The sequence below is a fragment of the Perissodus microlepis genome, chromosome 1 (genome assembly GCF_051167445.1).
Source record: "Perissodus microlepis isolate ML-2025 ecotype Zambia chromosome 1, ASM5116744v1, whole genome shotgun sequence".
In the NCBI taxonomy this organism is placed as follows: domain Eukaryota; kingdom Metazoa; phylum Chordata; class Actinopteri; order Cichliformes; family Cichlidae; genus Perissodus; species Perissodus microlepis.
Genome location: NC_140461.1, coordinates 7,621,131 through 7,645,505, shown reverse-complemented (window position 1 = coordinate 7,645,505; position 24,375 = coordinate 7,621,131). Strand labels below are relative to the sequence as shown.

The 24,375-nt window shown below is 39.2% G+C and overlaps 1 protein-coding gene across 1 annotated transcript in view; it reads right to left on the bottom strand.

Annotated features, from left to right (window-relative positions):
* LOC146393249 (AT-rich interactive domain-containing protein 3B) overlaps window positions 1-24,375 on the bottom strand; it is a 59,515-nt gene that overhangs the window by 28,547 nt on the left and 6,593 nt on the right. Inside the window, exons 3-4 of the mRNA XM_084928557.1 lie at window positions 2,688-2,762; window positions 1,955-2,027 (exon numbers count right to left, since the gene is read on the bottom strand). Coding sequence (XP_084784683.1) covers window positions 1,955-2,027; window positions 2,688-2,762 — 148 coding nt within the window. The remainder of the gene's footprint in view (window positions 1-1,954; window positions 2,028-2,687; window positions 2,763-24,375) is intronic.

The following is a 24,375-nucleotide window of genomic DNA, read 5'->3' as shown; positions in this document are numbered from 1 at the left end:
CTCATTTACTCTTGGCACTGAGTGTAAAAGAAATCCAGCCAAGCAATGCCCTATGATTAAGACTCCGGCTTGAGGGACAGCATAGGTCAGCCAAGTGGCTCCTGACTTAAGGGAGGGGTGAAGACGGCACTCTAGTCTAGCTGAAATTATACCCTCTCTTGTACAATGGTTTCATCAAGTCTCTAATGTCATATCCTGCATCTATATTTAAAGCACTGTGCAGCCATGGATATTTAGATTTCAACTTTGCACTTGTAACTGTAAAATAAAACTATTCAAATAAATAATACTTTTTAATCTCACAATATTTTTCCTTTGTCTTTTGCAGTATCTTTCTCTTGTAGATAAGCATTCTGGAAATTTAGTGATAACTGCAACAACTAGCACTGACTCTTGGACTCAACATTGATCACTTGTATTAATGTTGACATGGGAACCTGAAACGCGTAAGCCGATTCCAGTTACACTCACGATAATTCTCTTTGGAAATGTAATTGAGTTAAACAAGTTAAACACCAAAGAGTTACCAGGACTGTGCTTTGTCCTAATTTACTTTATGGCAGTATAATTTACAAGTTACATGTTAATTTGTTTGTTTTAAATCAGTGTTATTATTCACTCAATGTTTGTGCTGACTCGTTTCAAACTGCATGAAAAATAATGTGACACTGTAATCAGCTAGTTATCTGCTGTCAGGTGGCGATTTAGTCAGCTTGATGGATTTCTCCATCTGACCAGCGTGAGTAAAGGGTCAGGCAGCCACTCCCAGCGTCTGCCACTGGACAGAGATGCTAACAGGGCCTTGACAGATCCCATCCCTCCCTCTCCTACTCGGCTTAATTCATCACCCACCAAACAAGACCTCTGGGTGGTAAGACCTAACCAGACTCTCGGAAGCTGCTGCTCTCGTGCACCTTAGTGGGTAAACACACATATGCAAGTACATACACATAGGTGTCGATGCACACGGGCCCATTTACCCAAAAAAAAATAATTGCACAAAGCGATCATCTGTCAGTCCGACAAAACAAACTATGCATCAAATAAAGTTTCACTCATGTACGGTACCCACCACTGAAGCCTGTAGCAAAACATATTGAAGTGAACCACACACACACACACACACACACACTCACAGATTATCATCACCTATCACAGCCTGCCAAAACATAATGTGAAGTATGCACCACTGTAATAACATTGTGATTCACCTTGGGAGGTATTGCTCAAGCAGTGTAATTTGCTTTGCAATAGGTTTGTCTGATAAAAGCCTAAGTGCATTAGCAGCCCTGGTCAGACAGGTCTCGTAAGCACTGTCAAAGCAGCACAAAGTCAACTGATCCTCGAAGCCTGCTGGCCAACTAAGCTAGGCCACTGCCAGATCCACTTGACTCTGATGCTACAGAAACACAGGATCAGCTGAGACAGATCTTACCTGCTGATACCTTAAGGCCTTTATGCTTGAGAGGGGAATTAATGAAGTATTTCTCAGCCAGTGTGTGAGTTGTTTAGTGGCAAAACATGTTTCACTGGCATCAGACAAGGAGTTACATTCTGTATGTACTTTCATCCTCGTTGATTTTGTATGGGTTCTAGCAATTGTATGAAGAAGTAATCTATTTGTGCTGCAGGTGTGACATTGCTCAATCAACACTGAAATTCCTGGTGCTCTCTAAAAAAAGAAATTAACTTTAGTGACACATCTGTGGCAATTCCCATAGAGTCACACTGAAAGTTAAAGTTTAAACGCACCCCACATGTTTTGAGAGTAGGAATGCAACAATATAATAATTTCCATCTCAGAAAATATTATAACTTTGAATGATGATAACTTAACTTCCTTAAAGTCTAAAAGTTATCTAGGTCCCAAATAAACCTCCAATTCAATGCTCCATCCAGTACATGCCAAGCCACAGGATCTGATATTAGTAAAATAATATTTTTGTATGCTTACCTCTTTTTTGCATGAAGGCAAAGAGATCATCCAAAAACTCTTTTCTTTTTGGGTCATTATCAAGCTCATACAGCTGTAAAGAAAAATATAAAGTTATTAGGGTACTGTTTGCTAAAAGTAGAGCTGTGTGGCTGCTCAGCTACAATGTCTACTCAATTAAATTTTATATATAGCACCAAATCACAACAACAGTCGCCTCAAAGTGCTTAAGTATACAGTTTATTGTCCAGTGCTTAATCCTGAATGTCTGTATTTTCTCTACTGCTCTTTTTAATGTTAGACTATATGATGATAGTTCATAATAGCATTGCAAAACGTTTTAATTGCACCATTGTTATGACTCATATACTCTATACATAATGTTTGTCTGGAAGACATTTGTTCTTTTTTCTCCCTGAAATGTTCTTTTTAGAACAGATGCTTTCATCTCACTTAACCACAAAACATACATGCTAACTGTTATCTTTGAGGTGTGCACAGATGAATCTTTCAGGCTTCGACACTTTTAGTTCTTTGAAGCTGGCTTAGAGTTTCAGGAACACATAGATCCTGCATTTTTATAGTTCTGCAATTGTATAATACTTCAAAAGGTTGACCTATATACATGTCCCACATGTGCTACTGAAATGAGAATGTATGTTACCACATAACTGTCATAAAGGGCTCCTTTTGCTACTTTTGTAACAAAACTTTTGGGATTTTATTTGTTTTTTTCCTTGATTTTGTTTTTCACCTTAGCAAAGTCTCTGGAGGCCTCTCCTCTTCCTCTGCTGCTGTCAGCCTCATCTGCCCATCCTGCACTGCCATTCTGCAACAAATGAGAGTAAATACAGATGAGGTCAGTAAAAAACGAAACAAACAAATAAGCAGGTTTTCACACATCAGCTCTGGATCATTTTAGGTAATTCAAGTTTTGACACAAAACAGGAGACAGTCTGCTTCAGATGCATTCTAACTACTGAAATATACAAATTACTGAAAATACTACTGAAAATGCTCCATTTGGGTGAGTTACATTTAGCTGCACTAATTTCAGGTGGACAGAATTATGTAATGTGTGATTTGACAATCCCAAACGCGCACATTGTTAAATGCATCTCCACTGGGAAATTTCGACAAAACGTTAAGGCTCCAGTCTGTGGGTGCTGAATCGGCTGAGGAGACGACCCTCTCTGTGTTGGACTCAAACCCTTGCCAAGGAGTCCATAACATAAAGAACTTTGCCGTAAAAGTGAATGCTTCCCATTGAACCCACATTCTTCCAGTTTAACATTTGTTTAATCAAGCAAAAACATATACTGCAACACTAATGTATATACAAATTTATTATATTTAGAAAACTGACTCATTTCCATGAAAAAAAAATGTATTCATCTGTTGTTACACCAAACATTTATTAAGTTAAGCCTGAATTCCCTTCAAATAGTTTGCAACAAGCTTTAAAAGTGGCGCATTCGCTAAGCTAGATAGGACAAAGTACAATCTGCAATACACACTTATCAAAACAAATATATACTCAAAGACTAAGGGTGCATAGTCCAGGGGTTGAAGTAGTAACCTCTGGAGTTATGGTACCTCTGAGCTCCTAAATCCCCCCTCCCCCTTCATCCTCAAACATCTCCATTTGACCTAAACCATCTGCATCTGGGCCTGCCCTGCCCCCAACAATGTCTTCCAACCCAGCTGGATACAAGGGCCCCCCATCCTTCAATCTTAACGCAGCTGTGACGGGTGGCCAAGTTCATGGAGTGTAGATGGCAGTCAGGAGGGGCCAGAGAAGGGTGGGCTGGTCAGCAGCCTTGGCGCCCACACATACACACACACACATAAACTCACACACACACACATGCAAAAGCTGATCAAGGCTATGTGTATGTTTGTGAGTGCAGGAAGGGGGGGCCAATGGCCCCACAAGACGGGAAGGAAGGAAAATAAGGGCAGAAAGGGGTGCACGGTATGTGCCGACCAGGAATGTCTCCTAAAGACAAAACCTATAAAAGCATCAGGAATCAAAACAAGATCCGTTTGGAGGGGGACGTTAATAGCTGCAGCCTGGAGTCTAGTTTCAACCAGGAGCCATTGGTCAGTGGCAATTACAGGGCCTGAAACAAGAGCCAGGGGGGCAAAGGTTGTCAAGGCCCCTGAGAGCAAGTCATTTTCACCCTCTCACTCTCAGTATGTGTAACGGTTGTCAACAATTGCTCCCTATACAAATACCATCAGCCATCAAGTTGAAAACCTACTGCAAATGGTGGGTTTCAAGGCAAAAGCTTGAAGACAAAATGAGACATCTGCTATTTAGAAGGGCAAACATGGTCTGCACCACACCACAAGCACAAACTATCCAATGCTGTAATGCTGTTAACAGGGGCAATCACGACATGTGATAAAATGTTTTCTTTTCCTTGAGCAACCATAAAAGGGTTTGTTCGAAAATGTTTCCCCTGTGTAAAAAAACTTATAGTCTAAAGTTCAGTGTTCAAAACTTAAAAAAAAAAAAAAATCAACACTACGTTATCCTACTGGACTTCACAGACTGAAGTGTTGTATTGAAAATGTGTGCACAACAAAACATTTTTCATCATCAAGAACAGCTTCCTATATTATATAATCTCTTATATGTGATCCAGATTCACATATCACGTAAAAGTAAACATAAGTTATGGTACATCTGAAGGGCCTATAGACCTTTGCTCACAATTGACCACGTCTGTTAAACTTTAACCATTATAAATGATTATAAGGGAAGATAATTCACATTGCAGACATATGTAGTCCTACATGGTTAGGAAAAAAATGCTGGCAGCACCTTTTATACAAACAGGATGTTCCCCATTCTGTGACCCAGAGTTCAATATTTCAAGATCAAGATGGTGACGTTTCTGCACTGAGAGGACACAAAGTAAAACTTATGTTTGTTTATTGATTCATCGTCCAAAAATTCTTACTATTTAACAGGTGCTCTTGTTCAAAGTAAAGTATTTTGGGACTTGCAACATTACAATTAGCTCCCAGTTCATCAGCGTTAGATGTTAAAACAAAAGAAGCAGACTGTAGCGTCTGGATTGCAGGCACGCATACAAACATCACACTTCCCTGAGTGACACTTGTGTCATGGGAGTGCAGGGGTCAAGGTGTTCCTGATGTTAGCCTGGAACAAAGGTCTAAAGTGACAGAACACCAGTGTCCAGTCAATGAAAGGCTTACTGCTATATCCTCACTTGTGAGTACATCTAATCCCACATCTAAAAGACGAATATAATAACATTAAAGAAAATGCTTTCTACAGTTGACATACTTTTCCTAATCTTTCAGACAATACAACAAGAGGCACCAGATCTTCTATTACTTTGTCTAATTATCTATTCCTCGTTCAGTGAAAGGAGTAACATCTAATATCTAAGAATTTACTAAAAATGTATTTGCAGACCAGTGGTTATTAACATTTCATTCCCACCTAGTTGCCCACACATATACCTTCTCTATGCCTTAGGCCTATTATTCTCACCGCATTGTTCATGTTGCGTGCAAACAGTGACAACAGTGACAACAGTGTCGCTTTGTACCTTTATACCAGCGCTGAGGGTGTCAGTACTCTCTGCAGTGTTCTCCTGAATAACCATTGTCAGCAAAAACAAAAACTCCACATCAAAACCTCCACAACAAGAGGTACAGGAGGAGAAGACGTCAAAACCAGAAACAACGAAACAGAAATTTTTTCCAGAAAGTCTCATCTTTTCATATCTCCCTCTGTACAACAGTATTAATTTCATGGATCAATAATTTTCTGCATATTTTCATCTAATACAAAAGCGAGATGATAACTAAATAAAGACTAATGCAAGAGGATGATAAATACGATGAAATGTACTGGCATTTTCATCAGCAAATAAAACAAGATGAAAATGCGATTCAATGATCCAATCAGAACTAATTAAGTTGTGTAAAAAGGCAGAAGGAGTTTTGAGGTGATCCAATCAGAAGTAATCTCCTTGTGCAGTAAGGTTAGATGCGCACATTTGAGCTGCTGCCGCAAAGACAGGTAGTGAGGGGGGAGCTCGTATGCTCTCAGTTTCTCATGAAAACGTGACAAAATTTCAAGAATGTCAAGATTTGGGAGGAAGAGAAGAGTAGACACATGGATACATTCAACATTTGATGCCAAGGAAAATAAGACGCTTTGTAAAACGCGTGGAACAACTCTCCCTGGAAAAAACATGGCAAACTTTTACACTTGAGACTTTAGTGAGCTGAATCAACTTTTGATTTAGTCTGTGATAATCTTATGATAATTAGGCTTAAATCTGACTAAATATCAGAATAAATGCCTAAATTATGACTAAAACTAAATGGCATTTTAGTCAAAAGACTGAAACTAAAACAAAATTTGCTGTCAAAATGAAAACCGCTATACAATCTATGAACCTCTGAGCTTCTGTACTGAAATATCATTATAATGGCAGCAAAACTAGTCACAGCTTAAGCAAGGTTTCAAAAACTGAGATGCGTACGAGTGGCCAAAAACACACCAAAGTACAGTTTGTGCCAGTTGATGTAAATTTAACTTTTTGTGGTGTTGTTTGTGAGGCTGAGAACAACGAGTATAAAGGGTCCATTACAGTTTCACTGTTGTAAACAAAGGTGAAAGATGAGGAGAAATGTAATAATGTGACTACTTTAAAGTTTATATGTTGTTTTTTTTAAAAAAAATTTAAAAACACACAATACAACCACACATTTAAAACCGACACAAACACACACATTCAACTACTGCAACTGTGGAGTGCTTTCCTGCTCTAAACCACGACCGTCAGTTTTTCCTCTTCAGCTGCAATAAAGAAAAAGTAGAGTGGCTGATGTGATAAAGAGCAGATGGTGGCCAAGATAAAAACAGTTAACTGCAAACTAACATGTGATGAAACAGACAACGACTTTAAAAGGTATTATCAGTTACTTCAACTAGACATCTTAACCAAAGCCACAACAACTAACTGCCTTCCTGCTAAAACGAAATGTCTGCACCACTTTGCTGGATCAGTGTTGATGTTTTTACAATACTTTTTTTGGTCTTTAAACCAACAACTTCAAAGTAGAGGCGAAATAAGACATCGGTTTTTGGATGACGGATAACCATTTCCACATATATTGTCCAATATGTCTGGATATTAATATTTTTTCCATTTTGTCACCAGATTATATTACAGAAGATAAGCACTGATGATATTATAAACTGTCTTCTCACATAATGTATCCATCAGAGTAGCTTTGACTCTAATCTACAGTAGGGATGAATGAAGTGAAAACTGAATGAAGGAAACTACTCTTAACTAGGGATGAATGTGGCATGCTGAACAGAAGCCTAAATGTTGCTTCCCTCACTAGTTTTCAACAGAAATTTTCTTCTTTCTATCTGAGCCAGGAAGCTGTAAACAAGCAAGGTGGAAAGTAAGACAGTCCACAGCCATAGAAACAGCATAGCTCTTCAGCACTTTGAAAATGAACAGTTGTACCCAGCGTCAGAGTCAGCAAGCATACAAGAAAGAAAAAGAAAAAGAAAATAGTAAGGAAAAGAAAGCTACTTCTTGAAGAATGTGATTAATGGTTTGAAATGATTGAAATGATTAACACTATTAAATTAGTCATTCGAAATACTCTAACCCTCAGTGATGCCTGCAGCACACAAACGTACATAGTGACACTCCCCTGTTTTCATGTTAGGTTCCTAATTATTTAAACACTATTGGAAAATTTATTAAAATGTGACATAACAAAAAATGGAAAATAGTGTCACACTATCTTTTTGTATATGGTAAAAAAATAAAATCAATAGCTGGATATTTTACTCCCTAAAAATGAGTGCCGAGCGCAGGCTCTACTATGACAGATTCCCTATAATTAAGTCTTAGAGTGTAAATTCAGCTGCCACTTTTAAGAATGTGAATAAGTTCAGATGGCTCTATAGAAGACCCTCTGCTTCTTCAGCTGGGTCAAAAAAAGCACAGTAATTGTAAGATGGAAGCGATTAACCCTGAATAGACATGTTGGCTCTTGAATTGAGACCTTGGTCAGCTGAGGAATGTTAACACTATGTTGTTGTTGTTTTAAATGCTAGAGTGGATAGTGAATTGTTGGAACCACTCCTTATGATAAGTCGATTCATACCCTACATCACTTTCAGTGCTCCACCCAGAAAGCAGTTCTTAAAGAAAGCGATTCCCACACCCTGCTTATATTTATGGCAGTCATATACAAGGCCTGGCTTGTCTGATATAATTTGTAATTGCTTCAATGAACTGCTGGAAACATGTGTCTTTACATTAGCACCTATACTTCAAGTAACTTTTTTAATGCAGTATAGATTCTAGACAGTTTTTACATTTTGAACTTATGGCCAGAGTATATTTATGTGAGCTAATATTTCAATTAGGGTCAAATGATAGTATATATCTTTTCCAGGTATGGCACGTGTGTCTATGCATTTGTACTACTTACACATGTGGATGTCTATACGTGTGTGTGTGTTGGGTGGAGGATAAACAGAAGCCTTCATATGTTTAAACAGCCTGTGTTCTCTCCCTGTTTCTCTCATGCTCTTAGCAGGTTTACTGGACAGGCTGTGGGTGGCCTAATCACATTACGGCCATACGTGACTGACTGGCACAGCGCCAAATCAGGGATAAGAATAAGGTAGATGACCATTAGTGCGCAGGAGTTTGTCATCCCACAGGGGGATGAAGGAAAATCTGTGCACACGTTGACATACAGATCACACCTCTGTGCCTGGACAAGTTCTCCCCATAGAAATCGTTTCTAAATGGGGGCCAAAGCTTCCCGGAGATGATGAACATTTTCATAGATTGACTTTAAAAACTTTGTAGCACACAGGTGAATAAAAACCAGGCTCCACTATAAAGCTAAAGCTAATATTTAATTATGCAGTTTTTGTTAAATCATCTCAGTAAAAAGAAAGAAAGAAAACGGTAGGCACTGACAGAGATAGCATTAATCTGCTGGTCCTTGAGTAAAACATGCAATTGGCTAAAAATAAAAATGCAGACAAACGCAGTGTGCATTTGTGCAATATTACTGCCACACATTTCAGTGCACAACCTTTAACAAGCCGACATTCTTTGAATCACCCTGCACTGGACAAACAACACAGCACGCACTCATACTTGAATGTTGATGAATAGCTTGGAGGTAATTCTACTCAGCCATTATAGAAAGATGTCTGAGGAAGAGCCACCATTTTAGTGAGGCCAGGCATGCCGGAACAAGAAGGGTTAATGGCTGCTGCTTGGGGAGAGGGGGATGGATGGCATTGATTGCTCAGGATGTTGACAGCACTTCTCCAATTTGATAGTGGTGCTGTTATTAGATGAAGAGGCTTGCTCTTAATAAAAGCATCATGTGATTTGCCTTCACTCCTGATGAAGGCAGATGGGGGAGACTCAAATACCAGCCACTCAGCTTAGAAAATAATCACTTTTCAACTAGTTGGGAATTGCCTTAAGATATTAAAAGCAGCTGAGAGGAAAAATAGACTAAGTAAACTTCCACATTTGTTTTTTTAAACAGATTAGCATCCATTTGAATAGTCTGTAAGCAGTACTGCACCTGTGGGAAGTAGGTCGTTTTCATACTATAGATAACAGGTTGATGACTGTTGGGATGGGAGTAAAAGCAAGCTCATCTAAAGCATGGAGTACAAAATAGTTGTTGTTCTGCAGACTGCAAGACCCTATAGACTAAACAAAGGCTAATGACAAGAGGCGCATGTCTGTGCCATATTAGAACCCTGTTAGCCCTGAGACATACCCATAACCCCCGTCTTCCTTATTCACGCACCGTTACAGCCCTGTGTCGCACCCTACACAGCTGAACATTGCAAACCAAGTCCCCTGGGCCGCAGCCATTGAACAGGCAGTCCAAATCAATAGCCCTGGATGTGCAAACACAGGGAAGTCCCCAGCCCCCTCTGGACGCAATCTCACAGCATAAGTCAATACTCATCATCCTCAGTCATCTACCGCCAAGCCAGAGAGACTGAGACGAGGGCAAGATCACTGCTCCCAGAGTTAACCTTCCTCTGCACCTTCATCAACACAACCTTACTTTAAGTAACACGGCACAGGTTTTCAAAGAGGACCCTCATCAAATTGCCGTTTTGCTAAAATAAACAATGTAAGGCAGCCACACCTAACCTCAATGAAAACAAAATACATGCTCATACAAGCAAAATCCCTATAGCAACCGCAGGCACTAAATGAAGGGCAACAGAAAGTTCAGTGCGAGCTCTGCCAGAACAGATAGGAGGGAGGTTGGCTTTAAATTCACCAACATTCCTGTACACCAGAAACAGGATCTCACAATAACAGGAGAGCCCCTCTCATCCCACAGGTACTCTTAACATCTCATTCCCGGACTAATCTTTTTTAGCCAAATTGCTGCCTGTCAAAACAGTTCAGCAAAGAAAATCTTTTTTTTTTTTTTTTTTTTTAGAAAATCTTTTAAACAGACACAGCAGCAGTAATTTAATCACAATCAAGGCCTCCAGCACATATCTGGATTGCAGCCAACAATAGTGATAAATGGGAAGTACCCACGAAAGAGGCTACAGGCCTGCTTTGTTGTTAAACCTGATTTTTTGGATAGTTGACTGAAATGGCCAGTAATATTATTCATTGTCTGCTATTAAAAAGCTGGTAACAATGCAACGTGCAGATCTGAAATAAATAAATACAAGCACGTGTTTATATTTCTGTAATAAACTGGACATGAGATTAAAGAAGATTACATTTACAGTTGTTTATTTTCTCCCAAATAAGATGACAATTGCTGATGTCTATTTGTAGTATCACAACAGTTTTGTTTTGCACAGTGTCCCAAAAAAAAAAAAAATAGTCATGAGGAGCTTTAAATTTATTTTCGAAAGATTTATTTATTTATTCTATCTGTGTCAAAAAGGCAAACAAACTAAAAAAAAGTATGTTGATAACTGGTGCATCCCTAGTTTTCTACATTTACTAGAGAATAAAAGCCTAGCCATTAATTAGCCCATCTGCCAATTTGCCTTCATGATCTCAAAGAAAGTGAATGTGCTTCCTCTCAGCATGGCAGTAATAATGAACAATGTGGGGGGCAGACATCTCTAATCCTAATCAAATAATTGGGGTCTTGATCCCTCTGTAGGACTCCAGGAATCATTTATTGGGGCACTGTCTATCAGGAGGGGGTGGAGGGCGGGTGGTGGGTCCATGGGAAGTTGAGCCGAGTGGATGGCGTCCTTTATCTCCTAATTACTGAAAAGAATCTCATGGTGAGCTGGTCATACACCACCGCCAACAAAGGGCTAATCGTGATCCCATGTGCGACAAGATGTAAGTAAATCTCACTGCCACTCGGGAACATATGGTAAAATTCTTGCTTACGGCCAGATCCACTCCTTATTCTGTGCTCTCATTAAGAATTATTATGGAGCATAAAAAAGGTCACAAATCACATGAGAGCAGACCGGCAGCAGAGAACAGGACCCAGGGGCGTGCCTGCCTCTGAGTGTCCAGTCATGTTTGAGAGATTTCTGGCTTTTAAGGGAACAGACAAAGTGGCGGGGACAAGGGGCTAAACGTCCAGGGGCAGAACGTGTTGCTACCTGCCCTGGCCTCAGCGGTGCTGCACCTTTGAATAAGCCACTGAAAAACAGGCCTTCAGGCAAGACCACCCCTCCCTCCATTAATCACTCCAATTACAAAGCTGAAAAAGAGAAACAGAGAAAAAGAAAGGTGTGGGGGGTGAAAGGTAATGGATAGAAAGACAGAGATAGACAGGTCGTCAGGCACACAGATGGGAAAAACAAACTTCCAGATGGATCAACGCATTTGTACAATTTTAAAGCCAGAGAGTGTGAGAAAGTGGCTGCACTCGAACAAAAAAAGATAGACATGAGGAGAGAGGTGAATCTCCCTATTTAGTCCTTGGGTAAACATGTCTGTTGGTGACCAGCAGGTCTGGTTTGCCAAATAAACTGCATTTGTTCAGCTCCAGCCCTTTCACCAAGACACCACATTCCACAGGCAGAGGCCCCATCCCCCATCACATAGCTGGCCCCTCTCGCTGCCTCACACAAATGCAACGTTTGTAGGGTGGTGTGGCCAGAAGTTCACACTCATTGGTTCAAAGACCCTTTCACAGGCAAACATTTTAGTCAATCACATACAGTACTTCATACTTTAACTCCTTACCATAGTGTTTATAATTAAAACTTAACTTTAAGGTAAAACATTGGCCCCTTGGTGCCTAATAGTTGGTGCCTATCCCCTTTGCTTCATCTATCATACTTGATAGATATTAGATTATATGACAATGACACAAGAGTATGAAGATTCTCGAAGAGCTTGAAAGCTAATGGCTGGATAATAAATGTATATTTCGACTCCACGTGTCACTGGCGAATCTTTAAGCAAGAAGCCATAGCACTGCATTGAGGCTAAAGGAGCTATTAGCTACTACTTCTAGGTTAAAAGCTTTGGTTAAAAATACCTTGCATATCTCACATCTTTCAAAGAGCAAGCATCCACTTCACCCCCACGTTAATGGCAGCTGGAGACATCACACACACCTGATAGGCCTTTATAGACATTTTCATTATACTGACAGTGGCAGGAACTTGATACATTCACAATCAAGTAAAAAACCTTCACGTCACATTTAATTACATGTGAAATGACAAAGGTCGCAATGCCTGCAGTCAGATGGGTAAATTACTTCTTTGTCAGGCTTATAACAGTGGGGCAGATACGGGCTGGGGGTAGGCGCTCTATCTGAGACGCTAATGTTATGACTGCCTCTCTGAATTTGCACTATCAAATGTTAAAACCATAAGCACAATTCACAGCTTTCCGTAGAGTCTAATCGACAGGATGTGATCGCTCTCTTCCGAACCAAAGGGATCTGTTTCCTCTCAGCTAGCGTTAAGTGTGCAGGGGCATTCCACCGCAGACAGGCCAGCACCCCCTGGGGATCCGGGCCGAGATGTTGCAATCGTCACGCATCTGGAGCTCATCTCCACAGCCCGACAATATGCTACATCTTTACTGGGTGCAGAGAATAGCTGAAACGATCAAAACCTTGAAACAAACAAACACTAAAACTCACAGTAACTGTGGAAACTACCAAACCAAAAATAAAAAATAAAAAAATCAAAGTGTCTGTTGACAGTTTAATAAAGAGAAAGCTATTTTTGTAACAAAACATACTCTTCCAGAAATGCCATATCGTGGTTGTTCATTGGGATCAATTGTGCTTTGCAGAACACTGCAAATACCTATAGAATAATGTTGTTCACACTTCTTGATCAACCAGATTCTTACTTGTCATTACTCAGTCACCAGTTATACATTAAGATATACTGGAAATGGCTTGAACTTATAACCATAATGGTTCTACAAAGCACTTGAAACTATTTCTTATTCAACAAATCACACGAAGACACACCCAAAGCAGACGAGCATCTATGTAAGCCACTGGCAGGCCATCGGGATCAAACAGCTTGACTTGCATTTAGCCACACCTGCTTCCACATACATTTAGCATATGCATTGATGAGCCATAACATTAAGAAAGCTGTCAATGTCAAGTTAATAATCAGTTCTTGAAGTTGATGGTTTGGCAGCAGGGAAATGAATAAGTGCATGGATCTCAGGGTGGCAATGGACTGACAACCAGTTAGAGCATCTCCAAAAAGACAGATGTTGTTACCTGTCTGCAATAATTAGCAGCTACCAAAAGTGGCAAGTAAATGAATGACAACAACTGATTCCATCATCAGCACACTAGGCCTCTTGAAACATGGAGTGAAATGGGTGGTCTTTGTGGCCCACTCCCACAGAAGATCACATGGATGAAAACCTTAATACTAGCGATGAGCTTCAAAACACTGTAAAAAAAAAGAAGCTTGCATCGCAATCTCCTGTCCACCACTTAAAAGTACCCGCAATAGACATGTTGGCATTAGAACTGGATAATGGAGTAATGGTAGACATACACCGCTTCATGAACATGTTATTCTCTAACCGCACTGGCTACTTTGAGCAGAATAATGCACCCATTCACATTTGTGTTCAGGAATGGACTAAGGGACATCACAAAGAGGTGTTGACTTGGTGTCTTGATCTCTTGAAAAAACAAGTTCAATCCATGGAGGCTCCAATTCCCAACTTAGGGCTAAAAGGATCTCTGACTGTCATCATGTCTGATACCAAAGGACACCTCTAGACATAGAGTCTGTACCTTCACAGGTCAGAGCAGTTTTGGCAGCATGAGGGGACCTACATAATTTTGTTGTTGTTGTTGTTGTTTTTTTAGTTGTACCAGAATATATAGAGCAATGAAAAAGTATTTGCTACCTTCCTGATTTGTTTTTTGCACATTTGTTACACTTGCATGTTTCTAATCATTAAATACATTTTTAATACTAGATACAGATAACCTGAAAAAAGCTGTTTTATTTGATAATTTCATTTATTAAGGCCATGTGTGAAAAAAATACACCTAGAACTAAACTTCCCTAACACAGTAATTGGTTGTGGCGTCCATGACAGCCAACATCGCAATCAAGCAACTGCAATAATTTGCAGTGTGTTTTTCACATCACTGTGGAGGAGTTTTAGCCAATTCTTGTTTGCAGAATTGTTTTAATTAATCCATATTAGAAGATTTTCGAGCATGACCAACCTATTTGAGATCGGGACAAAGCATCTTAATCTGATGTGAGCCTGGACTTTGACTAGGTCACTCGAAAAGCTTAATTTTAGCCATTCAGGGGTGCGCTTGCTAGTGTGTTTCGGATCGCTGTCCAACTACATAATGTGTATCATCTCTGTCTAATATTATAATTTTTTTATGATCTGAAACATTTCAATTCGACAAATATGCTAAAGACTAAGAAATAAGGAAAGGGGCAAATACTTTTTCACAGCGCTGTACATATCTTACAAAACTGAGTTTAGAAAAGGTCCCGTGCAAGTTCATTTTTTTCTGCACAGGCTGGTATAAAAGGAAATTACATTTGGCATGCAAGTATTGTGCTTAGTCTATCTAAATATTTAAATCTGAGACATATCTCAATATGAGGAATCCAATTAGATACTTTAAACTACTCAGTGCTAAAGCTTAGTTTGTTCATAAACAGGCATAACTGAGTGCAGTGTATAAGTGGTAAAATGAGATAAAATATAATGAATTCCATGGGGGAATTGAGTTTTATAGCAGCAGGGAATATGATATAGATAACACAGCAAACAAACTGTGCTCACTGTTAATAGAACATTAGCAAAGGCACATGGAGTACAACAGCACAATGTACAGACCTTTATTATTTCCAAAAATAGATTTAAAAGGAAGCAAATGTTTGAACAACAAGGTTAGCATTTATCCAATCCACTAAAATTTAATGCCACTATTGTTCCCATCATGTACAAAAGAGAACTTACACACCACACAAGTAACCCAGAGTGGTGTAGAGCTTGACATGCCGAATTTTTTATTTGCTTTTTATACTAAAAATAGATGTCAATGTATGTAGGCAAACATGTGCAAATAGAGAGTTTACACGGCTTAAAAACTGTGTGTTTTGTAAACTATGCATTTCCCCTCCCACTGCCTTCTGTAGGACCACCTGCCCACACCAAGGTAGGCAATCTATAGATGAAGAACTGAAACCTTGCTCTACATTTAGACAGCAGCAGCTTCATCTCTCAAATGGATGGGGAGTAATGATAATCGCCTCGAGGCAACTGTTCTTGTGATCTGGCATGATACAAACAAAACTGAATTGAACTTAAATAATATATAAATATTTAAATATGCATTATTATATTTATACCTAAAGATGACTAATATTGACCGATTTAAAAACAGAAAACCCCCACCTCCTCGCAGCTTCAACCTCAACACCAAAAGCTCGAGACACTTTGGAAAATATTTGGTCACTTACTACAGTGGTGTTCAGCTTAAAGTATACATAACTGCACATTAAATACAGCTTGAAAGACATAATAAAAAAATTAATTAATTAATTTAAAAAAAACAGTGCAGTTTTTATATTGAAATCAATTAACATTTTGTCAGTGCCTCAAATATACGAAAAAGAAAAGCATGCTAAACTTTCACAAACATCATTGTTGCACTTTCATTTTATATCTATGCGCACCCACTTAAAGTAAACATTCACAAAAGCTTATTTCCAAATTCTAGATGAGAAACTTAAATTACTGTCTCCAAATATTACATTTCACTTTATATTTTAATCCTTTTGGAATTTATGAACTTCTGCCTCCACACATCCTTATTTTACTGAAAGCACAGGGCCTCTTTAGGTTTTCTAATCACATTTATTTAGGGCAGGAAAAACCTGAGTTGTCTTTGTTTGACCAGATGGCTGGCTAATTAGGCTGGCTCAACTGGGGGTTGGGGGGGACTCCCAAATCTGTGACAAACATTATTGAAAAAAGTCCCATGTTTATGCTTATCTTTATTAGAAAAAAAGAGCTTCTTCGGAAAAGATCAATGCCTGGGCACTGACAGCAGTATACATTATATTTTGACTAATAATTGAACTCAACAGAAAATCTCCATACATTACAGGCTGAAAAGAAACTGAACAATGGAGGTGTAGTTTGTTTTCTTGCGTTTCTTAAAGCCACTACACTTATTTCTTATAATAATGTAGGTGCAGTGAAGCCCCTGCTGTTACTAATTCTAATTTTCTGTGCTACTCTTTAATCATTTACTACCGTGGCTTTTGAAATTATCGACTTAAGTTGATGTGGTCCATAGTTCCATTCACAGAGCGATTGTCTATTAACCAGATCGACTGCAGGTCAGAGCCTGGTGGGTTTTTTGGCATCTGATATAATTCAGTATAAGCAATTCATTGGTGAATCTAACAATATATATGCTGCTGACATTAATCTACAATCTCTACAATAATGAAAGCTTGAAGTTTCATTACGCTTCTTAAAATATACTATCAGTTTCTTTTTTGATTATTTAGTTTTGTACAAGATACTAGGGCTGTTCGATATAACGATATATATCGGATGACGATATAAAAACATCTATGTTTCATTTTACGCTATCGTTTGTTTCGTGGTGTCGCAAAATAAACTGTTTACAGCAATATTTTTTCATCGTTTTGATGGTCACTGTAATGGCTATATTAATTTCTTAAAGTTTTCTCTTTCTCTTATATTTAATATAACCACACTACCAACGGACAAGTGCCTGTTTTTATGCGTTGTCGTTAGCAACAACGACGGTAACAGCATCTCGTGTCCGCTTGTTTATGTTCCACATAAGCCTTTCACAATAAAGCTCAAGATCCTGTTGAGACTTTTCAAAATAAACTGAATCACGTGAAAGAGCAGATTATTTAGGGATGAGAATTTAAAAAGAGCCGCCAGGTGCTAAAAAAGATAAACCTTAAACCTCAAACGTTAGAACAGGCTTTTCCCCGCAGCAGGCCGTGTAATAAATACTCACAAAGAAAACAGCGGCCTTTACAACTTATGTCTAAAAATGTATCGTTTCATGCATCGGTTAAAACACTTGACTCCAGCTACATGATGCGCAGCTGGAAACACGTCCAGCAAGTCGAGCTGCCCGAGATTCACAGAATTTACAGAAAATGTTACATTTTTGTGATTTATATCGTTATCGGGATGATAGAATTCTTATATCGGGATATGAGATTTTGGTCATATCGCACAGCCCTACAAGATACTATCAAATAATATATCTAAAACTCATTTAAATAACTTGTTGTGACAAAGAGGACTTTGACCAGGTTAATGAAAAAACAAGCTTCTTTTTTCTTTAATATGAAACTTTCCATAAACCTTTACAACATTTAGGATTTACCCAGTGGTTAGCCTGTGGCTTTTTTACAGACACTCCACTTAAAGCTCACTTCTTGTGGCGATTGTGATTCAGGAACTGTGAAACTTAGGGGCATGTAAATCCCTGAACGTAGAATGTAAATGTTGGATGTGGAGTCTGAACACATTGCATTTTCTGAGCGTATGGGAGTCTGTCTTTTTTTTTTTTTTTGCTCCTTTCTCCCTCTCACAAGTACATGATTATACTAAGCTTGTGTTTGAAGACTTGGCTGAAAAACAATCTGGCCACAAGCTATTATAAACTACATGGGATTTTGGCAGCCAGTGGAATGGAGACTGAAAAGCAGAGAGGCAACAGTGAAAGGAAACCCTTCTGCACCTCTTTCAACTTGTTCTACTCTGCGTGGCTTTGTGCCAGGTCCCAGTCAGCTGCAATGTTTACCCAAGTGCCTTGACACAGTGGTCCAGTTAGCACTTTTAGCCCCCTGACACTAGCCTGGAGCTGAGCCAAACCAGTAGCACGAGACGGCCAAGAAAGCCAAAAACAATAGACAACTCTCACCCTTCACCTCATCACAGCCTCTGCCTTTCTACAAGGTGCAAAAAAGAGACCATATCTTTTGACTCCATCTGCAATTTACCATTTGGAGGATGTTGCGGCTACAACACAGACAGCCTCATAAATGTCACGCTGCTTTATGTTCCTCCCATGACAAGGTCTATACCTTAATTGCATTATGTTTCTGAAACACCTGCTGTTGGTGATTTTGGCAGGGCTGGGACATTTTTAGCTTATCAGTATCAGGATAATAATCCCATAATCCAATCTGGACTACAGCACTAAAACCTTCAACGAAGTTAGTTAAGAAAGTGTATGGATGTGAAAATCATTTAAGCATTTCTGTGCATTTCCATCCGCTATTGCGAACACACAGAAGAAAAAAAGAAATCTGCCATTTAGCTTCCTTATTCAAAGAATGATGTAAAAAAAAAAAAAAAAAAAAAAGAGTCACTTGACAATGAAAAACGACTAAATCCAATTTCCAATTCAAATAATTCCAAGTAATTTTCTCACATACACTATTTCAATTTGTCTGACTGAGCTCATTTGAGAATAGAGCTCCTCATAGAACTCCCTGACAGCACCCTTGCAAAAGGTTCACCCTGAGCGAGGACACAATCGAGGCAGACAATGTTTTCATTACCTGCTTATTTTATTCTTTTTGCATCTCTTGCAAAAAGACTAACATTTGTTTATACGTCTCAATGCAAAGTATTCACATCAAGATTCAAAGATATGTAAAAAGGATGGGACAAAATATCAATACGACAAAAATATCACTTCACAGTCTCTTTTATTCGAACATGCTGGTGCTCCAACAAATTCCACCCACCAGTTTGACTTACCAGAGTCACTACTTAATGACTCCTTGTGGTATAGCTCCCTTAATTATTAAGAACCAATGGTAATTAGCTGGCAGTGAAGGAGAAAGCTCCTTAGGAAAATGGCGGACAGTGGGGGAAAGCTAATGTGAGAGCTACTAAACTAACACTGGTTAGATGTGAGTTGCTTTACAGACTTGATGCTAGCAAAAAAGCAGCTATAACATTGTTTTGTTTTTACATGTCACATAAAGCACATCATTCATTAAAATGTAATTAATTTTATGAAATCAAGATAGACAAATAAGAGCATACACATCACGGGGACAACATGACCTCACGTAGCGTGCCAAGAGTCACTGCACGAGTGTGAACAGTAACCGATTCACACGTGCACTGTACATACTGTTATATGGTGCCAACCTATATAAAACTCAAGGAGACTTCTCTCCAAGGTGTCATATGACCTTTGCCTCTGTTTCCCCCCAGCTGCCAAAGTTGAGAGCGGGTGTCTCTCCATTTTAATTTGGCTATTCCTCTTTCTATGTTTGCCGTCATTAAAGAGCAGGTGTTGAGATATGTTCAGTAGAAGTGCTTGTAAAAAACAAAAAGAACCAGAGATGGTGTGCGAAGGGTGGGGGCTTGTGGTTTTACTACAAACCGATCAAATTACAGCATACATCAGTAACTCCAGTTCCATTAGAAGCAAGAAAGTCAATCCTCCAGGGTCAATTTAAGAGTGTAATAACCCCAACGGATATGCGCAATCTGCATTTAAATGAGACAATTTTTGTTATTCAATTCAATTAAACAGAAAGGAAAACTGTGGCCATCACTGCCAGACAAGATGGGTCTTTTTAAATGTCATTTGCATGATGTTGCAGAAGCAATCCATCAAACTGTCTGAGTGCCTGTCAGGTGGCACTGGAAATCTCTTCACGCCCACACTTTTCCAAAGTCAACTTCACTGACTGTGTCGCCTATTATCTGTAACTTTCCAACCCTGACAAACCGACATTCAGGCCACGAGGGGCCAGCTGATTAGAGGTGAGAAAGAAGGCAGACATTGTATCTCTCTTTCAAGCTTTGTTTTTTTTTTCTTCATTAGACACTATTTATGGCACTTTACAGTCTTAGAATGGCAGTATTATCTCCTCTATCTGAATGTATTTATGTGCTGCACATCACTACGGATGTCCCCCTGTTTGAAATTGATGTAACAAGACATCATGTCCGGTAAACAGGTATACTGTATACACGACCATTACTATACAATAATCTTTTTTTCATCCCTTCTTATCTGCTAGGCTCAAATAAAGTATTAGATTAATATCTGACTTATGTGTAAGTCGGTGTAGTTTGATCTAAATCACAGTGAAAACAGGAAAACATGTACAAGCTTCAATAGTCCATAAATGGATGTAAAAGCACTCTTACACACAACCACCTATTACAGCTGTTGCCACTGATACCATGGCTTGTACCTGTAATAACGCAACTATTATTTAAACTTCAAAAATGATAATAAATGATAACATGTCTGTGAAGGTTCTCAGTCATCCAGGTCACCGTAGTCTAAGGAGCTTGGAAAGAAAAGCGTCTGGACTTCTTTAAGTTGCTTGAAGACGTTTCACCTCTCATCCGAGAAGCTTCTTCAGTTCTAAGGGTCAAATGGTGGAGAGTCCCAGATTTAAGCCCAGTGGGAGTATCCCCTCAAAAGATAAATGATAACATTTTTATCTTCTGAATGTGCAAAGACATTTTTTAAAATGTAACTTTTTACAGGCAAATGACTGCTGTGCCCAGCATGTGAAACACTACTATAAGATTAACTACAAGTGTTATAGTTTTGAGCGTGGATGGCAGACTCAAGACTGGTAGTTAGTACTGCGTTTAACCAAGCCACACTGTGACAGAGGTGACTGGTTTCACTATGAGAAGCTTCCTCCTGCCTGTCAGCAGCAGATGTGCCCTTTGGGACTCAGACAAATAAAAAACTGTCTCTGCCTGGACTACTGTGTCCTCCCATCCAGCTCCTCCCATTCAGGGCCTTTGGCTTTCTTTCTTTTACAGCCCCTGTGACACTGAGCAAAATGAATAGAAAGATCACCAATCAGAGGCACGATTACAACATGGGCATGCACCCACCCACCCCCATCAAACCCCTCGATGGGAGCCCCCAGTGGGAATGTTCACTGTTTGAAGAGTTAACTCTTTAATTCTGTCTGGAATGTTTCCTCTGGGTGGGGCAGTTTAGTGTGCTGAGCCAGACCACTAACCCCTCTTCTAGTTCCATAGCATCTCCTCCCCCTTTCCCTCCCCCTTCATCTCCCTACTAAATTCAATACCTCTATTTCAGATGGGGGGGGGTCTTTTGCACTTAACTGTTAAGAGGAGCTCTGCACAAAATGAGGCTTGTTTTATAACCAGGGCAATTACACTTTACACACTGATTCAGAGATTCGAATGAGAAAACATTCTCAACTAGATGTTTGATAAGCTGGCTGCCTTTATCAGAAAAAAAGAGAATAATGTATTTTATTGCTTAAAGTTTGAGCAAACAGTTGTGCTACAGCACTGAGATTATTAAGCGAATTAATTCTAATAATTTTTAGATAATGTGCTTTTTATTCTTTTGATTTCCTCATATGTATCAATTTAAGACAACGGGCAGATGAAATGAAGTTAGATGTTCTGATGTTACTTATACAATATCTCGACTAGCAAATGGGGGTGCAAAACACAATTATGCGTCACCTTTATTTGTTTCCATCCTGACACAAATTCGAGTGGAGCCATAGCCAGTGACCAACATTAAGCTACATTAAGAGCAGCATCAATCAGACATTAAAGATGGAAACACAAGGCTAAAAGCCCAGACATCTCAATCCAATCCAGCCAGCTTACATCTGGCCTTAATGAGGTAAACCAAAGTTCACTCAGCACTGAACCACGGATATAAGACAACCTCACTGTGTTATAAATACTGTTTAAAGATCCCCCAAACAAAGTGTGGGAAATGAGTTTTAAGAGTTAAGTGCTTGAGGAACAAACGCGAACACGTTTATGGGAACTTAAACAGTAAACAGTTTAAGATTCACATTCATTATGATGCTGCTGTGGTTGATTTTATGTATGACATGAAGACATATAGAAAGAAAGGGACTCTCACACTAATGCGCTAAAAACACAGCTGAAATATGACCTTTTTAGCCAGTCTAATCTGAAATCAATGTGGCAGATTTTAGAAATTAGGTAAAATAGTTTTAATGTCCAAAGCAGTCATTATCTACATGACAAAAAAGCCGAAAAGGTTTTTAAAAAGAATTGTGCTCACAAGAAAGACTGAACAAGAAATATACTTGACCATTGATATTAGAGAAACACACACACACAAAATCTAAACTGAAATCTGTAGGACTCCACAGAAGTATAGATCATAATAAAAGCATAAGCTCCAGTGGGGAAAAAGAAATGCTTTTCAAATCTTATTTTAGGTTTTAGGCAACAAACCTTTTAAGCATGTTATCAAATCTGGCAGATAAACTGCATATACATGCAGTTTATTTGTCGGTGTGAAACTGAAATTACAGCCAGTTGAGATAATCTGCAACTGACTGTAATCCCAAAATGACTGCCCAAAAGGAACTAAAGATGCTGAGTGGCATCTAGAAGGACTTTGATTAGAGTGCAAATCAGTAAAGCGTGTAACAAAGAAACTGTGGAATTTACTTTGCCACAAACAAAAAGAAGTAGATAGAATTTTTACTTGCAAAAGTGCTACACATATGGAAGATTAAAAAAGAACCAAACAACCATATCCCACCTACACTGTGCTAAATAACAAGTACGAAATTTAGAAACACCTATTGGGCTGTAAAAGAGGATTTTTTCAGCATTTTTCAATTATTAATTAATTGAAAATGCAAGCAGTTGTTAGGACTTATACCAATAAGTGAACGGTCAGGGTTGAGGCTTTCAATTCCTTGTGTGGCTCAACAGCATGGCAGAAATCTCACGCATTACCGTTCTGAACAAGCACTGCAGCATGTTTTAAAGGAACTCAGCCTTCCTCATTATGTCTCATCTGAATGACCTCCATTTGCAGGCAGTTTGTGGAAGCAGAGGTCAGACAGCAATTCCAGCCTCATAAAATCAACATAACAGGAATTCCAGTAAACAAAATAATACACAGTACTTTTAAAACCCACTGACAGTTATGGCATATGGGAAAACAACATAACACTGAGAAAGCACAAACAAGGTCAGACTGGCATATATGGCAGTGAGGCCTCCTTTCTCCCACTTCAACATAAGACATGGAGAAACAGCTGTATGCGCCCAACAAAAACAGCAACCTGCTGGTAAAGTCTCCGCAAACCTGTCAAAATTCAAACTAAAAGTCAGTTTGCTAAATACAGTGTCCTGCTCATCTATCATAAATGAGGGGAAAATTCGGGCAAACACTCCAACCTCTTAAAGCTCATTCACAATCCTTATTGATCTCCTTGCTGCAGCTGTGTAGCTCCCCACTTCCTGGCTGATGTTGCTGGGGCGACAGCTAAATTATGCAACAGCGCTGCCTCAACAGAAGTAGTAAATAGCAAAAAGAGGGCTTAAGGGTGATAGCGATGCCAGGGCTTATTCATAACCATTGGCCAGACATCGGATTCAAATTGGTCCGGTTGGCTGCATATTTTCTTTAATCCCTTCTAGGTGTAGTTTTACATCTTCTCCACAACTGCATACCTTATGTAAACAATGTTGGCATAACTGAGTTGGTCATTAAATCCATCTGTGGCATGATCATCACTTTTACTGAAATTGCTGCAATATATAAAGGACAGAAGATTTGGTAAGTGGACTTGTTCTTATATAGTACTTTTCTACTCTACTGTAGCACTCTGTGGTGTAGTGCTCTATCGCAAATGCTTAATTCACCCATTCATACACATTTTTCTATGCCACACGCCAATGAATGCATGGGAGAGCAACGTGGGGTTCAGTATCTTCCCCAGGGATACTTTGGCATGCAGACTGAAGCAGCCAAGGATTAAACCACCAACCTTGTAATTGGTTGATAATCTGCTCTACCTCTACCTTTATGCCAGATTCCCTTTCTGACACAAACCCAAATAGGAT